General features: G+C 36.3%; 2 protein-coding genes across 3 annotated transcripts in view; one reads left to right on the top strand and one right to left on the bottom strand.

Moving 5' to 3' along the window:
• Positions 1-10,126, top strand: part of LOC138176046 (N-acyl-phosphatidylethanolamine-hydrolyzing phospholipase D-like) — a 69,803-nt gene extending 59,677 nt beyond the window's left edge. The window contains exons 4-5 of the mRNA XM_069106786.1: positions 889-1,003; positions 9,878-10,126. Of these exons, the coding sequence (XP_068962887.1) occupies positions 889-1,003; positions 9,878-10,006 (244 nt within the window). The 3' untranslated portion in view covers positions 10,007-10,126. The remainder of the gene's footprint in view (positions 1-888; positions 1,004-9,877) is intronic.
• A 7,324-nt stretch (positions 10,127-17,450) lies between these two features.
• LOC138176047 (armadillo repeat-containing protein 10-like) overlaps positions 17,451-19,700 on the bottom strand; it is a 28,804-nt gene continuing 26,554 nt past the window's right edge. For both annotated transcript variants that reach the window (XM_069106787.1, XM_069106788.1), the window contains one exon: positions 17,451-19,063. In XM_069106787.1, coding sequence (XP_068962888.1) covers positions 18,803-19,063 — 261 coding nt within the window. In that variant the 3' untranslated portion in view covers positions 17,451-18,802. The remainder of the gene's footprint in view (positions 19,064-19,700) is intronic.

Raw genomic sequence — 19,700 nt, 5'->3', positions numbered from 1 at the left:
CAAATAGGTAACCACTGCTGCAATTTGTGTTGTTGAAGAGTTAAAAGTCCTACATGCAGCCACTAGCCTTATTCTGGCCTCTGTAGTTCAAGTCTTACTGTTCACAATGTTGTCTCACTAGGATTGATAATATAGGAAAAAGAAAACCCCATATTGCATTTCAACCTCAGAATTGGTGGTAGTTGGAAGAGAGAACAGAGAAGAAAGAAGTTGATAATGCAAAGGGAACAAAAAGTCTTTGAATAAATATTGCATGATTTCCATGGCCTTTGTGGTAATATTTATAAAAAGCATCTAGCACAGTGCGTGGAAAATTGTAATCACTTAATAAATGATTATTCCTACCATTTGTATCATTAAAAGTATTTCCTCCCAAAGCATAGCTTGTATTGGCTAGTTTACTATTTGAGAAAGCATTATGCATGCTAAAATGTTTGTTTAAATCTTATCTGAAGAAGAAATGGAATTCCTGACTCTCAGCAACCATGCCTCTTAAAAATGGTGTAAATTCTTATGCATGTACTGTTTTTTCAAAGCTGATACAGAATTGACTTTTCACTTCTAATTCTGTATCTGATGTTAAACTTCGCTGAATCATGTTAAGGATAGTAGAATGCAACATATCTAGTTTTGAACGTTTGTAGGACTCTTTCAGAAGAATTCCAGAGCATTTTAAAAAATGTCTTTTTGGTGATGGAATTGCATAGGGATAAATGAGCCAGTTAAAGAAAAGGAAACTTATTTTGCAGAAGGTTGAGTAGGGAAACAGCATGTATCTATTAGTTAGCATTTTTGGGTGCAAACTCGTGTCATTAAAAATAAAAGTTGGTTAGTATGCAATTTATATTGAAGAGCCTAGACTTAATAAATTTTTTTATATTTCTTTAGATGGTTTATGAAACACCAGCATGTAGACCCTGAAGAAGCTGTAAGGATTCACATCGATGTTCAGGCAAAGAAATCTATAGGAATTCACTGGGGAACCTTTGCCTTAGCAAATGAGGTGAGTTTGAATCTGTCATAAAAATAATTGTATATTTATTTAGCCTTTGTTCTCCATGTTCAAGTCCATTATGTTAAGTCCAGGGACACTTGCTGTGGCTGTTTTCATTGAGAGGAATCTGTGGGATCTAAAATGTATTCATTTATCTAGTATTAACTGGGGAGAATTATTTGTACCTGAAATAAAGAGGTCCTTAATGCATTTAGCATTTTCAGCTTACCTACCTTGGCAGTTAATGAAACTCTCAATCTTTTTAAGTAAAGTGGCATTATGTGTGATAAAAGTCAGAAATTCATGTTTTCGTCTTGAAATTTCTTTTTTATTTTCTTAGTTCCATCTTGTGATTTCCTGTATTTCATTCCTTTTGATAAATTAACAATTACAGCTCAAGTGTAACCTCTTACATGAAACCTTTTCTGACACTCCCACATGCTAATGAGTCCCGTTATAAAACATTACTTCCCTCCTTGCAGTCTTCAGTACACTATATGTTCAGTACACTATGACTATACATGTCTTATTCGTTGGTCCACACCTGTTCTCCTATCTCTGGGCTAGCTCCTCTGCCTCCTTCTTTGCCTTCACTACCAAGAATCACTGGCTTCCCTCTTCAGCTCAGGTGTAACCTACATGGAACCTTTTCTGATCCTCCCAGGTGCTAATGAGTTCTCTCTTAAAACTGCTTTCATTAAAGTGATATGTCATTTAAATCTCTGCCCTTCTCTCTTTAATTTCTAACAAATTGTCATATTTTGGTCTTCGTGGAAATCTTCCAGTAGAAGTTGGATGAGTACTTGTTGGAGATCTTGCAGAGATAATCGCTGGTCAGGTTTGGATGAGATTAGATAACCTTCAAGGTCCCTTCCAGTTCTAAGACTCTGCCCTGTATCTTGAATCAAAATTAATTATTTTCCTATTAATCTTCCTTAATTTTGCAGTTCTCTTTAAATGTATTTTTAACTTTTACAGAAAGGAACAATTAATTAGCAATTTAATAGGGGGTAGAAGAAAACACTTTGTTAATACTAATTTGCTTCCTAGCCCTAGTATATTTTAAGATTCAATGTACAAACTTTTATCTAACCTCTCATCTGAAATAAGATTTCCTTTTAGACTTTCCCATTTTATGTTTATTTTCATTTAGGTCTGAAAAAAAATGCCAAAAGGGAGATATTTTGAGTTATGTACAGTTTGTGCTTTGTTTTAGTAAATAAGTAAAATAACATTAATAGAACCACAAAATCTTTGGGACTAGAAGAAGCCTCAGAAGTCATATAGTCTAATAGTTGAGGCCGGAAGGTTGCCCAACAGTAACTTGCCCTTATGTAGTACTGTAAACTTTATGAAGTTCTTCCCTGGCAACAACGGTGTGAGATAGGTAGTACAGGTATAATTATTCCCATTTTAGGGATGAGGAATTTGAGAATCAGAGGATAAATGACTTGCTCAAAGTCATACAAATGAAAGGGTAGAACTAGAATTTGTGCTCCAAAGTCCTGGTGTGCCAAATTTAATTTTGAATCAGAATGCCTCACAATATCAGCCTGGTCTTGAAGATGTCAAGAAATGGGATACTTTCCACTTCATAGGGTATTCTGTTCCACTGTTAAGGTATCTATAATTGTTAGGAAATTTGTCTTGATATAGAGCTGAAAGCTGCCTCTCTATGACTTCTGCCCATTAACCATAGTATCTCAGAATTGGAAAAGTAAGGCATTAGAGATCATCTTACAAACACAGGCATGAATAGCAATGTGCTCTACAACAGACCTGACAAGTGGTTTTTGGCTTAAAGACTTTCTATAATGCAGAACTCACTACTTTCCAATGAAGAACAGTCTACTTTTGGGCAGCTCGAATTTTCAGAAAGTTGATCCTTAAAAATCTGAAATCTCTTTCTTTTAATCACTTCTGTTGTTGTTGTTTGTCCTTTGTTCTCAGAGGACCATGACCTCAGGAAGGAGATGTTATGACTTTCAAGTGAATTGGATTTGAGGAAAGACTGTGCAGTCACCAGCCTCACTCTCTCCTCTGCAGCCATGTAGGTCCAGTGGCAAGATATAGGTCAGGATGCCTAGAGATAACCCCGGCTTAGTCACTTCTACTCATTGTTCCTCTGGGGATAGGGGGAGACAAGCTTAATCCATCTTTAATTTAATAACCTTTCAAATACTTAAGGTGAAAAAACCAAACAACTATCACATCCTCTCCAAGTCTTCTTTTTTGGATAGTAACATGTCTTGGTTTTTGGTCCTGTCACCTTATTAAAAAAAATAATGGAAACATTCTAGCTTCTCAAAGTGTTTTCTAAAATGTAGTACTTGGGGAATGATGAGGAATTTTATCTGAGTTGAGGAAATACATTTCCATCCCTTTAGTAGAGTGATGGGATTATGAACATAGTATGGACTGTTAAACTTGGTTATTGTGTCTGTTGGTTAGCTTTTTCACTTTGTTACATAGGAAGGTTTATTGAGGGATAGTAAGATAGATCCCTAAATGACTGTCATGTACAAACAAAAGACATAGCAATGAAAAAATTTTAAGTGGTGATCAGAATTGAGCATAGTACTATGTATATAGTCTGATCAGGGCAGAATAGAATTAGGACTAGCAATTCCCTCTTTCTATATACTGTATTTCTATTAATACATCTTAAAGTTGAGTTAGGTTCATCTTTTTTTTGGCTGCCATGTTACATTAATAATTTACTGAGTTTATAATCCACTTAGATGCTCATTTTCTTTTCACATAAATTGTTTAGCTATTATGCCTTCTCTGTCTGCTACAGTGGCTTTTTATTTTTTGAACTTCAGTAATGATAAGATAAATAAAGTTTATTTAGTGCTTTTAAGCCTTGCAGAATGATTTACATACATTCTCATTTAAACCCTAATCCAATAACCCTATGAGGGTAGGCACTACTGTTATCTTCATTTTATGATGAGGAGCCTAAGGCTCTGAGAGAGGTTAATTGATTTGCCCAGGGTCACCCAGTTAGTAAATATGTATGCATGAGGCAGGTTCGAAGCTTGGATCTTCCTGACTCCCAGGTCACGCTGCCTCTCAAGAATACTATTTTATATTTATATCCAAGTACTCAAATGGATCTGTGCTGTCATCAAAGTGGATGTGCCCTTGATAAACCTATCAAAACTTATTCATTTCTAAACTACTGAAACCTTTTAGACGTAGGTCAAAATATCTGTGATTTTATCTTTATAGGTAATCCCCCTTCCAACACAGATCACAACCATTCTGTATCTTTAGGAATCAATGTCAGAAAATTCACCAACATTCTGGTGAAGAGCTTTCTTATTTATGGATCTGGAATGGTGATTTCACTGTGTGAACAGATCGTGGTGTGAAAACCTTCACCATAGATGAAAAAGGAGCACTTAGTTCTAGAAAAAGTAAAAGTTAAGAACATGTTGAATGAAGTCTATTAAAGATATTGTGATCCTCAAAACTTCTGTTTTGCCATTCTTTTCTTAAAATCCAAGTCCTGAATCTGTCTGGAGGGGTTAAGTCATATAACTCCTACTATGCTTTGGTCAAAAAAAAGTATTCCATCATAAAGTGCCTAGTTTTCTTGTACATGAACGAAAAAGCAAATTTGTGGTCACATAATGTCCTAATGTTATATTTTAGGATTGATTCTGTTTTCTTAAATGAAAGTGATTCTCTACAAAACCATTTCCTCTACAGAATCACTTCCTACAGCAATGAGGCCTCACTAGATATATTACCTACTACCTCATATAGCTCGATATACAACCTTATTTTGTACTGAATTTGACATTTGGATGAATGTCTAAGAGTTGAAATGGATTGAGCAACTAGTGACTCATAGCTCAACAAACTAATGATTTAATCCAGCATAGGAAAAATGATTGAGATTTGCTATATACATCTGTTGGATATTTTGAAACCATGAAATTCTGTACTCTTTTTTTTTTCAATTTTTTAAAAATTGTATTTACTATCTATTCAGTTAAGAAAATTCCTTTCTCATACAATGATTGAACATTTATGGAAATTATAATTTGTGTGATACAGCCACACTGAATTGGGAAATTTAAGCTTTCTTTTTTTTTTTTTTCAAATGCTTTATTAACTTCTGGTTTACATCATTCATTTCCGCCAGATTTTTAGTTACAAATTTTTCCCCTGTTTTTCCCCTACCCACCACCCCAAAATAGTGGTCTGACAGGATATCCCCTCCTCCAATCTGCTCTCTCCCATATCTTCTCCCATACCCCTTTCGACTTTTCCAGTAGGGCATAGTGGATCTCTACGCCCCAGTGCCTATATATCTTATTTCCCAATTACATGTAAAATAATATTAATAATTGTATTTATATATTTTTAAACATTTGATTTTAAAACTTTGAATTCCAGATTCATTCCATTCCTCCCTTGTCACCCACCCTTACTGGGAAGATAAGCAATTCAGTATAGGTTATACATGTGTAGCTATGCAAAACATAACCATAGTAGATATATTGTAAAAGACTGACTATATTTCCCTCCCTCCTATTCTACCTCCCACTTATTCTATTCTCTGCTTTGATCCTGTCCCTTTTCAAAAGTGGGTGCTTCCAATTTCCCTCCCACCCCAGCCTGCGCTCCCTTCCATCATCCCCCCTCTCATCCCCTTCCCCCCTACTCTCCTGGAGGGTGAGATACCTTATTTAGTGTGTATGTCATTCCCTCCCTGAGCCAAATTCAATGAGAATAAGGTTTGCCTTTTTGCCTTCCTGTTCTTCCCCTCCATTGTAACCACTTTCCCTTGCCTCTTCTATATGAGATAGTTTACCCCATTCTGTCTCTCACCATCTCCTCTAGTTATATTCCTCTCTCACCTCTTAATTTCACCTTTTAAGTATCATCCTTTCCTATTAAATTGGTCCTGTGCCCTCTATCTATGTATACCTGTAAACATATATACACACATTTACATATGTATTCATATGCCCATATACCCTCCTATATAGACACACACACACATATATATATATAATGTATATTTCTATTCCCTTCAATTGTTTTCATACTGAGAAAAGTTTCATCAATTGCAATTATTGTTTTTCCATGTAGGAATGTAAATAGTTCAACTTTGATAAGTTCCTTATGATTTCTTTTCCCTGTTTACCTTCTCATGCTTCTCTTACTTCTTGTATCTGAATGTCAGATTTTCTATTCAACTCTGGTTTTTTCATCAAGAGTGCTTGAAAGTCCTCTATTCCACTGAATGACCATATTTTCCCCTGAAACATAATACTCAGTTTTTCTGGGTAGGTGATTTTTGGTTTTAATCCCAGCTCCTTTGACCTCTGGAATATCATATTCCAAGCCCTTCCATCCCTTGGTGTAGAGGCTGCCAGATCCTGTGTTATCCTGATTATGTTTCCACAATATTCAAATTGTTTCTTCCTGGCTGCTTTTAATAATCTCTCCTTGATCTGGGAATTTTGCAACTTGGCTATAATATTCCTAGGAGTTTTCTTTTTGGGATCTTTTTCAGGAGTTGATTGGTGTATTCTTTCAACCTCTATTTTGCCCTCTTGTTCTAAAACATCAGGGCAGTTTTTCTTGAGAACTTTTTGGAGGACAATTTCTAGGTTCTTTCTTTGATCATGGCTTTCAGGTAGTCCGATAATTTTAAAATTATCTTTCCTGGATCTGTTTTCCAGTTTAGTGGTTTTTCCAGTGAGATATTTCACATTGCCTTCTATTCTTTCATTTGTTTGGATCTGTTTAACAGCATCTTGATTTCTCATAAAGTCACTAGCTTCTATTTGCTCCAATCTAATTCTGAAGGAATGATTCTCTTCAGTGAGCTTTTGAGATTCTTTTTCCATCTGGCAAATTTGGCTTTTTAAGGCATTCTTCTCCTCATTGCCATTTTGAGCCTCTTTTGCCATTTGAGTTAGTCTGTTTTTTAAGGTATTATTTTCCTCAGGCTGTTGACTCTCATTTCATAATTTTCTTGCATCATTCTCATTTTTCTTCCCAATTTTTCCTCCCACTTATCTTATTTGCTTCTTAAGGTCCTCTTTGGCCTGTAACCAGCTTGTATTTTTCTTGGAAGCTTTTGGTGGAGGAATTCTGACTTCACTGTCTTCCTCCTGTTCCATGCTTTGATCTTTTTTGTCCCCAAAATAGGAGTCTAATGTTGGAGTGCTTTGCTTGGTTTACTTCCTTTGACTGCTCATTTTGCCACCGAATTACTTACTTTTGGGCATTTTGCCACATTAGGACTCCGCCACCAGACAGGGGAGCTTGGTACCAAATGCTGGGGTTTTCTCAGCTGCTGGAGGTATTAGATGGGTGCCCTTTCTGAGGTCTCCCCATGCTCTGGCAAGCTGGACACACACTCCAGGACTTCCACCCTAGAATGCAATCCAGATCGAAGAATGTTAAAGCAAGAGCGGTTACCCCTCAGACTGGTGCTTGGTCCCTCTACACGCTACAGGCCAGGAGCTGAAGCTTCCATGTAGGGGCTGCTGGGCAGCTGCATGGCTGTGGCTCCTCAGTGGCTTCTTGCCCCAGGGGAAGAGGCCGAGGCACTCCCACTTACTGGGTCCCAAAGTCCAGACTGCACTGACCTCTCACTTTGTCCTTTGTATCTATGTGTTGATAATTCTGGAAACCGCCACAGCTCCTGCTGATCTGGAGTCCCTCCAGCCTGAGGCTGGTCAGGCCCGCCCTGGGGCTAAAGCCTTGGCATGAGGCTGGGCTTGGCTCCTAGAGCGCTGTGCTGGCTGATTCCTGCAGGCCTGCCGGGCTGTCCCCAGCGGGAGGCCAGCTTCTGTGTGTCATTTTGTGGGTTCTGCAGCTACAAAGTTTGTTCAGAGTCCCTTTTACATGAACTGAGGGAGGTGGAAGCTGGAGTCCTGCGGAAGTTGAAATTCTCTATTCTTAAAGTTGGAAACAACTTTATAGATGTTAGAATCCAACTTCCTTCCCATTGCAGGACTCTCCTTGGCCAGGAGGTCTTCTTCTACATGAACTGAAAAAGAAATCTGTGGTCACCCTTCATGTCCTAATGTTATACTTCAAGCACTCTTCGTCCAAGCAGTGCTAGGTAGCTTACTGGATAGAGTCCTGGACCTAGAATCTGGAAAACCCAAATTCAAATATGACCTTAGATACTTGTTAGTTATGTGACCCTGGGCAAGTCATTTAACTTCTGCTTTCGTTTCCTCAGTTGTAAAATGGGGATCATAATAGCAACTACCTTCTGAGGTTCTGGTGATAAGTACAAAGAATGCTGTGGCTAAAGACTTCCCACCAGGTTGACACTGCTCTATCTTTGGGTTGTATTTGTTTACCTAGTTATAAATACATTTAACTGTACTCTATGCCTCGTGTACAAAAAGGTAATGAAGTGCTTTCTCACACATATTGCTGAAATCAAGATATTCTGTTCATCATTTTCTGTTCTGCAAATCCAATTATCCCAGTTGGTTAACAATTTCAGTGTTACTTATTGGGCAAATGCTGGGTTTTAGTGATCACTGATCCCCTTTTTAATGTCCATAGATGATTTATTAAATAATCCTTTCTAGATTTTTACTGGGAATCCATACCTCACTCCCTGGTCTAGTTTCTGATATTTACCTTTTTCTCCCTTTTGAAAATTGAGCCATTTGCCTGTTTCCGGAATTCTAGTCCCTTTCCCATTCTCAATTTTTTTTTTAAATATTGCTGTAATTATATCTGAAAATTCCTTTGGTACCTTTGGTTCTTTTCTGAAATTGGAATCAAGACAAGCATTTTATGGGTTCATGACAAATTTGTGTTTCTCAGTCTCTACTGGACCCTCAGTGCTGCATAGTCATTCCTTTATTCTTACCAGCTTAACTCTGTTTCCCTCTTCACAATAGCCAATCCAAACCTTCCTCTTCTCTTTAAGACTATTATGTCACCTTTTCACCCTTTCCTCTCAACAGTGAATCTAGAAGACTACTTTACTGAGACAATATGAGCTGTTTCAACTGTTTAAACTCTGTATTTCAGAAACTCTCTTCATTAATTCCTGATCTCTCAATTTAATTCAGCAAGGATTTGTTAAACCTTTACTGTGTATATGACTTTATATAAGGAACACATTGACAAGAAAGTTCCTGTGCTCTTGGAGCTTATATTCTATTGGAAACCTGAGGCAAGCAGGGTTAAGTGACTTGCCCAGCGTCATACAGGTATCTGAGATCACACTTGAACTCAGGTCTTCCTGACTTTAGGCTCTGCATTCCATCTTCCTTGTCACCTAGTTGCCCCAAGCTTGACTCAAGCATTGGCCTAACACTTTAACCTTTTCTTCTACTTCTCTAAACACAAAGAGTTCATTTAGGTTCTTTTACCTTCCCATCATTAGTCATATATTATGACTTACATTTTGTAGTCATCCTGGGCTATATGCCCCTGTCTTTTGTATAATTTTTAAAAATCTGACCTCATCATAGAATTCCCTTCCTAGCTTCATTAATCTTTTAACTGCTACCCTTCCCTTTTCTTTCCTCAGGTTCATTTATGATTATAGTGTCAGAATCCCATTTTTTAGCTTCCATTTGAGTTGATATCTTTATAGTTTTCAGGTCTTGAAACCATTTTATTTTAGCTTTTTGGCGAGATGAAGGCAGGGTGACTTGCCCAAGGTCACATGGCTAGTGTTAAGTGTCTGAGACCAGATTTGAACTCAGGTCCTCCTGATTCCAGGACCAGTGCTCTATTCACTGTGCCACCTAGCCACCCCATTGAAACCATTTTAGGTTGAACTTTGCTTGCAAATTTTGAATGATAAAAATGTTGCTCATGTAGCATTCAAAGAATTTTTTATATCTTTTTTTCTTCTTCTTTCTTTGCCAGTATTACTTGGATCCTCCATTGAAACTGAATGAATCCTTAGACAGGTATGGAATTAACAATGAAGATTTCTTTACCTTGAAGCATGGAGAATCAAGAGATGTAAAGACTGATGATGAAAACCTTGAATAAATGTGCACGATAAAGACTGGAAATAAATATGAATATCAGAGGGCTTTAAAAAAAACAATCTCTTGCAAGATTTGAAATAGCAAGACAAATTTTAAAATTAAGAGATAAAGAAAGGGTGGTTTTCTTTTAAATTTAGAACTAGATCTATCCAAGTTTGCATTTTACTTTATTTGTAATAATTTGCACAGGCTAGTTAATTTATACATTGAAATATTACAGAGCGATAGATTGGGTACTGTATAGAATTTAAATGTTATCTGTCTAAACCCATAATGTTGCAACAGAAGGTGTTTTTTGTTTTTATTTTTTACTAATTTAAGAGAGTGATTCATATGTGGGGTTCCTTTTCCAAAAGTTCAGAAAGGTTCATTCCTATGCTTCATGTCCTTTATATAAGGTGAATCAAAATTCATTGTATACCTATGTATTTTAAGAACCCTAATTGGTAATATAATCCCCCACCCCCACAGTACTTTTGTTACTAAAGTCTCCAACTATGCTCTTTTCAGCATAGGTATATTGGGATTTTGGTTCTGCTCTGGTTTTTGAAGGGTTTTTTGTTTTTTAAATAGGGGTATGGTATGCTCCAACTGAATTAGGAGGGAGAAGGTACAGAATAAGGTAAAGGGAAGGGAATAAGAAAGCATTATCTTTGAGAACTTTTTTATTTCACAAATATATATGAACATGGAAGTTGATGTTTTTACATAATTTATATCAGGTTGTGATAAAATGTAGCTATAGACTATAGTTTCATTTACATTTGATCCTGTCCATTCACCAATCTCTCTCTAAAAAATACCCCTTAATATTCTTGCCTAAATTCTCCTTTTCATTGGTCTGTGTAGCCTAATCTTAAAAATTTCAATACGGTTTATCTTTTAAAATTAACTTAATGATTACCTTGTATTACATTAAATAACTTACAATTAGATTTTGTCATTATAAGCAAGGTTCTATATTAAATATATTCACTCACACTACCCTGTGCTACAGTCTTACCTAAATCAATTTTCTGCATGTCACATTACTAGAATTGTATATATTATGCCAAATGTTTGGTACTTCAGGGAGTAGCCAGTTAGTCAATAAATAGCTTGATAAATTTGCATGTATGTACAGAAGCACTGAGATTTGGATGCAAAGCACTGAATGTCTGAATTCAAGCCTTGCCTAGCTATACCACTGATTTTTTTTTTTGCAACTTCAGATAAGTCACCTCCCTGTGCCTCAAGTTTCCCCATCTGTAATATGGAGCTAAAACTTTTTACCTACCTTCCAGGCATACTGAGGAATAAAGTACTTTGAAAATATACAAGAGAAAATTATTGTTTAAGGTTGTCTAAGAATAGGCACACTTAAACATAGACCCAATGCCTCTGAAAATGTATCTTGATAAATTTTTACCATATATGAAAATGAAACATGGAAATGAAAAACCTAGGGTGACCTAACTTACCCATGTTGCATATTTGGAGAGTAACAACCCACATGTAATTGTTGATGTTAAGCTTTAGTAAATTCTGTTTTATTTTTTTTGCTTACAAAGATGAAAATTGAAAAAATTTTGTGTACTGTTTGACAATAGCAGCACAAAATTCTCATCATTTATTAAGTCAGTTTTCCAGAGACAAAAACGTTCAAGTATGTACATCTTCAGTACAAAGTAAAATTGTATAGGAAGACAGGAATTCTATAGAGCATGGTGATTTTACATTAGTTATGCCAACCCTACCTGCAAACTTCAGTAACCATGGACACCTAACAGAAGCCAACATCTTCTCATCCATGTTTCTGGCATTATGTCCTCAATGAAAAATTTAAAGATTACAAATTGTCTACCATTTAAATTTACATTTTGCTTGAATATTTCTATTCCGTGAGTCACCTTAATATTGTTTTTTATGTTTACAATAGCACCTTTTAAAAGATCTCCCAAGCACTTTAGAACATTCTATTTACTCCCTTAGCAAACTCATTTTTATTCAGACTTTTGTATGAAAATTTTGTTACTGTTTTAATTGTTCTCACTTTTAAGACTTACTGAATAGTTCTTTTTAGTAATTAAAACAGTGAGGATTCTGGTCCTAACTGTATAATAAAATAGCTTTATTCACTGAACTCCCTAAAGAATAACCAACTTTATCCCTGACTCTTTAAACATTTCTTTTCCATTGTAATATTTGTCTTTTGCCGTCCACACTTAGGAAGGCTTACATAGTGTTCAGTGATGACAGTTTTCAAATCTGAAAAAGTGTGAAGGGTGGATGACAGTAAATCAAATGTTTCCCTTTATTTGGAATAAAGGGAAGTACACTTTTTGGGTTCAGTCTAACTTTTACTTTTAGTCTTATCTATCCTAAAGTGAAGTCATAATATACTTTGGTTTGTTAGAATGTTCACTAAACTTTTGTGTGTGGTCATTTCTCCCCCAAAGTAAGACTCTTTTTCTCCTCAGGTATCATTCTTTGTCTTCCTCAAAATTGTCGGTTCTAATAATTAGGAGGAAAATCCTATCTAATTAAAAAACCATGGCATTATTCAAGCTGTGCCATGACATCTAGCACATATGTATCAAACATAGCCAAATAAACTTTTCTTTCTTTATTACCATGCTGTAACATATCCTTGTAAATTCCACTCCCTATTTCCTATTAATATATTTGGACAATGTCCCAATTTCAAGAAAACACCAGGAATTGTAACGATCAATAGTTCCAATGAATGGGTTGGCTGAGGCAGGGAGAGAATGAATGAAATGCAATCATGCCAACTGTTGGTAAAGGACATTAAAACCAAATGCCAGTTATAGTGAGTACACATGTTGCTCGTATGTTTTCATTAATTATGGAACATTCAAGAAAGTAGTTTTAAAATATTGTAAAGAAATGTGCCTTTTTTAAAAAAAAAAAAGGGATGTAATACATGTGATTGTATCACTATGTATAAAATTATAACTGCTGGCCAGAATGTGTACATTACTATTCTCTCCCATCAGGAAGTCTATTTTTTTTACCTTATATAGTACTTTTCTATTGTAAATATGTTATTATTTTTAAAGTTTGATTTGTGTCAACTTGCCTGAAAAATTCACATTTTTCTCTAATGATGGATTCTTGATTCTCTAGATGAAGCACTCTTATATCTATGTAATAAAAAAAAATTTGAAGTATTCTTTGGATACAATAAGCACAAGGGGAAATAAAACTTATATGTTGGTTTCTGTATTGCTAAGCATAGTCTTGGATTATGAATATTAATACTGTAAACCCAGTTGAATATATATCAATACATTGCACAGTAGCTTGTGAAAATAAATTTACTTACTACAAGTGCTGTTTAAATCATTTTTATATACTTTAACTTCCAACTGGTACTGTGGAGGAGATATCAATGTAAATTCTTTTCCAATATAGAGATTGCCATTTTTTATATTTAAATAGCCAGTACCTGGCATGGAGGAGGTACTTAATAAATGCTTACTGATTGATTAAAGAGATAGACATTCCTAGGGAAATATGTATACTTTAAAAAATGTAGCATAAAAATGTTTTTAATTTTAATGAGGGTGAGCAGCATTCTAGCTGGAAACACCCATGTCTGTAAGTTAATTTTTTTCCACAAAACATAAGCATCATTAGAATAGTTTTCAAAAGGAAGTATTATGGGTGGTTTTCTCTTAAACATTTCAATATTCATCTATCTGAATATTGTCCAATGATGCAGACTTAAACTTCTTGCAACTCTCATCTGCCTTCCTCCAAATGCACCAGAAGTTCCACCCAGGATTGGAGGGCTCCCTCACCTCACACTGTAAAGCTACTATGGAAGTACTTGAGATGTCAATCATCCATCCCATATCCTTCCCACCTGACTGGCCCATCTTTTTCTATCAATTTCTCTGATGACATCTTTGTTCCTTTTTTATAGAGCCCATTTATGGGTTGAAGCTTCCTCCTACAATGAGTCTTTCCTGCCAATCTGTGATAGTCATTTCCGTTTCTTCAGAGGCTTTGCTCCATGACTCACAGCTATATAAACACCACCACAACTACACTGGTATTGGAAAGATGGGCCTTTATTTCTAGGAATTTGGGATCACTAAGGAGCTTTGCAGCTTGCTGAATCCAACCCTGCCTGCCTCCTCTTTCATTTAATTCTAGGCCAAACTGGTTCTTCTATACTGAGTCAGATATCTATCTTAATCCATGGGCAAGCTGTATAGGTTAGCCATCCAACTGCATGTCATATACATTACTCATCCAATGAAACGGTTACATTATCAGTACGGGTTAAATGAGGGTACTTGTTAGACTTGACTGTCTGAGTGCCTATGACATGCTTAGCCCTCTGTTGGCTGTCCTGAAAGGGGAAAAATGTCAAGACTGTCACTTGTTTTCCCAAAATCAATTACTCAGGGACAGGATGAGGGAAATGTGGTTAGACAGTAGTTAATATTTTTTGATAAGCATTTATTAAGCACTTACCAGACACTAGGTACTGTACTAGGTTTGGAGATACAGAGACAAAAATTAAACAGGCCCTAACCTTTAGAAGATTTTGTTCTATTAGGGGAATTTGCATTCTCTTGGAGGTGAGTATGGGGAAAAGACCTGGAAGGGGGGGAGTATATATGTGTGTGTATGAGTGGATTGTGCTAAATTTTAATTAGTAACTTCAAATGGCAATTAAAAACAATCAGTGGAGTCTTAGCATGAATAGAAAGCATCCAGAAGGGTGACAGTCCCCTTCTACCCAACCCTGAATAGTCTCATTATGTTCAATATGTAGAGTGACTGGTTTTAAAAAAGATCTTTAGCAAGCTTGAAAATGTACTGAGGAAGGGAACCAGCATGATGTAGGGACACAAAACCACACTGGATGAAATTCATTGGAAAAAAAGGGTTGCCAAGTATTTGGGGTAAGAGGGGGAATATGATAGCTTTCTTAAAACGAATGAGGACTGCCCTATGCAAATCATTATGATTGGTTTCATTTGTTCATGGAGAGAAGAGCTGTGCCAAGTCAGAGAGTCATATTTTGTGTCAATAAAAGGAAAAACTTCCTACTAAACAGCAAGAAAATGGAATGGAGGGGTGGCCAGGTAGCACAGCGAGTAAGAGCACTGGCTCCAGTGTCAGGATGACCTGGAGATCAAATCCTGGGCTCAGACACTTAGCACCCACCCAGAAACACCTGGCTGTGTAACCTTGAGCAAGTTACTTAACCCCAATTGCTTAGGGGTGGCCAGGTGGCTCAGCAAGTAAGAGCACTGGCTCCAGTGTTGGGATGACCGGGAGTTCGAATCCCGGGCTCAGACACTCAGCACCACACACAGAAATAACTGGCCGTGTAACCTTGAGCAAGTTACTTAACCCCGATTGCTTAAAAAAAAAAATGGAATGGACTGTAACTAATTTTAGTGATGATGACAGAAAATAGAAAACTAGTTCAAAGAGAAGACAAATCACTGGGGGAAGGCATAAATATATTTTTGACCAGATCTGGGATTTCATTAGGAAAGGAAATCCCTGGGAAGAAAACTCCCTCTCCCAGTCCAGATTAGCTCCTGCTCTGCAATTCAGTCTTAGAGAACTGCCAGAGGCACTGAGAGTTAAGCCTGGATATACCTAGTCAGCACGAGCATTTGTCAGGCACGACCTGAAAGAACGTTTCCCTGACAACAGTTCCATCCATACTGCCATGTGGCCTTCTGAAGCCGGAATACATTTATTACTCTTTGGACTAGAAAACACATGATCCCTGATTGTGGAAAAGTATCTTTTCCAAAGCTGAAATTTTTTGCTTAACCTCGGAATTAAACTCACAGGGAGCCTGCAGATGAGACATGTGCTATTCTGCCAAATTAAAATGGAACTACTGCATATTGGTGGTTATTACAATGTCATGAGAATTCCCACAGATACACACAGGCTCGTTTTCACTAGAGTAGTTGTGCCAAAATTTACTTAGGGAATTTTCATATTTAAAACCTTCTAGAGGGCTTTTTTCAAGGCTTTAAGGAAGCTTCCTCCATGTCTGTTATTCCACTTCTTAAAATTGCTGATTCATAATTTATAATTCATATAAAACATAATTCATAATGTTGTTCAATTGTTCAGCCATGTCTGACTCTGTGACCCCAGAGGACATATCGTCCATGGGGCTTTCTTGTCAAGGGAAGCGGAATGGTTTGCCATTTCCTTCTCCACTAGATTAAGGAATAGAGGTTAAGTGACTTGCCGAGGGTCACATAGCTAGTGTGTAAGGCTGGATTTGAATTTAGGTCTTACTGACTCCAGGTTCAGTGCTCTATCCACTGAGCCACCAAGTTGCCTCTAGTTAATTCAATAAGTATGTACAAATGTTATTCTAGGACCCTAAACCAGCATCAAGAATTTTTAAACAACTGAAACCTTTCAAATAGAAATAAGCTTAAAAAAAGTAATACTGTCACTGAAACTTTAATAGCAATTTTAACTTTTGTACTTTGGTCGACAATTGCAAAAGGCTTTTATGATACACAAGACATCAAAGGAGCCACCAAAAGTTTGTCCCAGTGTCATTTAACATACCTTACAATAACCTTTACTAAAAAAAGTCTTTTTATATTTAGCAGGAAGTTTTCCCTTTTATTGAGCCAAAATATGACTCTCTGACTTGGCACTCGTTGACCCTAGCTCTTCTCTCCATGACCAAATAAAGCCAATCATAATGATTTGCATAGGACAGTCCTCATTCATTTTAAGAAAGCTATCATATTCCCCCTCCTACCCCAAATACTTTTATACAAAAAGTATATAGTACAAATGTTAATAATAATCACTCCAGAATAAAATCATTATAAATAATTATAAAATAATAATTACTTCAGAGTCTTTTGCTTAAAAATACAATTCATTAAAATAGCATACCCCAAAATGAAAGAACATGGTACATAACTTGGAAAAATACATTTCATTTATCAGACAGAAGATGACTCACTGTTAGTTGAACCAACTCAATTTTCCTGTCATATTCCAATTGTAAGATCCAGATATGGAGCTGGAAGGGACCTCACAGATCCAACTCCTCTGCTTTTCAGATGAGGAAACTGAGGGCCTGAATGACTTGCCTAGGTTCATACAGGGAGTAGACGGCAGAGCAGGGATGGTACTCAGGTCCTCTGATTCCAATCTGTGCTCCTTCAAGTCCCATGTATTAGTATAGCACTTTCAAAGTATCTTCATATCTATTTATTGATTTGATTCTTGAAATAACCCTGCACAAATTAGAGGAAATTTATCCCTATTTTGCAAATGAGGCTTGTCAGAGAGGTTAAGTGATTTGTCTCAAGTTCAAGTCCTGGTAGCTAGGTGGAAGACACTGGAATCCAGGAGTAGGTTAGATATAGATTAAGACTATTCTTAGGCTATGTTATAATAAATCAAAATACTGAAGGGACTAGACACAAAGGGGTGATTTTATTCATTTGGAGAATAAAACATCACACAGGTTACTGGTCACATTTGTTTTACACATTAGTTATTCTGTTGATTTTATGAAAGCTGTTTTAATGTTAAACACTGCGATACATTTTAAAAAATTATTCTGTAGCTTTCACACATCAAAATTCTAAGAGTCTTAAAAAGTTCTATAGCTCTCACTTGAACTCAAAGCCAACCAGAAAATTCTCAATAATTTGAATTAAGGATATTTTAACAAACTTGGACATTTTAGCTCACCATTTTTTAAATTTCTCAAGAATTCAAATGTGGGGGATGGCTAGGTGTTGCAGTGAGCAGAGCACCAGTCCTGGAGTCAGGTGAACCTGAGTTCAAAACTGACCTCAGACACTTTAACACTTACTAGCGATGTGACCTTGGGCAAATCACTTAACCCCAACTACCCTGCTCTCCCTCCACTAAAAAGCAAAAAAAAAAAAAAAAAAGAATTCAAATGCAAAATCATAACAGATTTCTCTTTGGATAATGATCTCATGCCACAGTATTAAGGGTCAATGAATCTGAATTAGCTCTCCAGGACTGGAATCCTCAAGGGCTTCTTAGACCAAACTCTCAAGGTCTCTCTTAAGAACTTTGGAACTGATTTGTGACATGGGAGACACTGGAATAAGTCCACCCAGCATGGTGTGCCCTCATCAGAAAAGGTGCTGTGCTCTATAAGCAAAGCAGAACTAAAGCAGCTCAAAAGAAACATGAGATGCACAAATTTAGGGAACCCACTCCAAATGTTCACACTGACTATTTGTGCCTGACCTGTGGCAGAGAATTCCAAGCTCATATTGGTCTCATCAGCCACAATTAAACATATTGGACCTTGACTCTAACATAGTGAAGTCATTTTGGTCTTCTTCAGGAATTAAGGACAACAACCAGCCACCAGACCAGAAAGTCCCAAAGGATTTTCCAGGTGTCTTCAGGTTTCTTGCTGCAGGCAATACTCTCTGATGGAGCCCATCCTTCTAGTTTTACTTTACTCATCAAAGGTGTAAGAAAAACTGGAAATCTCCATAGATTCTACTTCTTTCCCTTGGTTATAGTAAATGGCAGAGACCATATGAGCAAACAGCCAATCAGAACCTTTGTTTTATTTTTGCTAACAGGAACAATATCTCTCAATGAATTTTCTCTCTCTGCCCCAAGGCTCTACAGCCACCATTGTAATTTAGGGGATGAGAGTCCCAAATATGGGAACGAGATAAAAGTATCAAAACCACCTGTCTTGCTCACAGACTGCAACACTGAGCTATTCCTTATGGCACTGGTTTTTTAATTTTTTTAAATACAAGGCCAATCAAAGTATGGTGAGTATTTTTGCAACTTTCTCTTTCACATTGACATCATGGTGACATGCTAAAGCCAGCAGTTTCTCAGTACATTCTGTAGATTCTCCATACAGTAAAGAGAAAAGAGAAGTGTTATTAAATGAATGCTGGACAAATGCATTCTCTTTCTGCTTTATACTGTCTTTTAAATTTGCAAAGAGTGTAAGGACACGAAGAAGAATTTCCCTCTCCACGTTTCCATCAAAGAGGGAAATCAGTGATGATGACACCTAAAAAAGAAATAATTATTACTTTTAAAACCAAAATTTAGGATTCTAATATACAATCACATTTTTATATGCCCTGGTATGTCATGATTATATTAAAATATTTTAAATTTAGTAAGATAACTCAAAAATAGTTTTTTATTTAATTGATGATAAAATATTTTTATACATATTTGTGCCTACTTGTATCCACCTCCAGGGTGGAGAAGGAAAAAAAGGAAGAAAAATAAATTTACACGATAACTTTATTATATATTTAAAAGGAATAGCAAGCTGTATATAATAGATTTGCAGTTTCATGTGCAATCATCTTTTTAAATTTATACTATGTTATGGAAATGCTTGTTTTATTCATAAATAAAAAAAGGAAAAAAAATCTTTTTGTGATTATTCCTCAGGTACCTGTGCAAAATCTTCTAGGGAATTCACATACTATTGGAAAAGAGGGGCTCAACACTGAATGTTAAAATGCTGTATGCTCTGAATATTAGGATGTGGTTAAATTTTGGGGAGGGAAAAATCCATGTTGTTTTAAAATATCTAATGTGTAGTTTCTTTTTAAAAAATTAATCACTGAGTGAACTATAAGAAGAGGTTTTATGAAAACATTTCATGTCATAAAGTTCAGGGTGAAAAAACT

Source organism: Petaurus breviceps, unplaced genomic scaffold (genome assembly GCF_028583685.1).
Source record: "Petaurus breviceps papuanus isolate PSGF00001 unplaced genomic scaffold, PetGlider_PUasm1.0 80, whole genome shotgun sequence".
Classification (NCBI taxonomy): Eukaryota; Metazoa; Chordata; class Mammalia; order Diprotodontia; family Petauridae; genus Petaurus; species Petaurus breviceps.
Note: the sequence above shows the minus strand (reverse complement) of the source record. Positions and strands in the feature narration are given on the sequence as shown.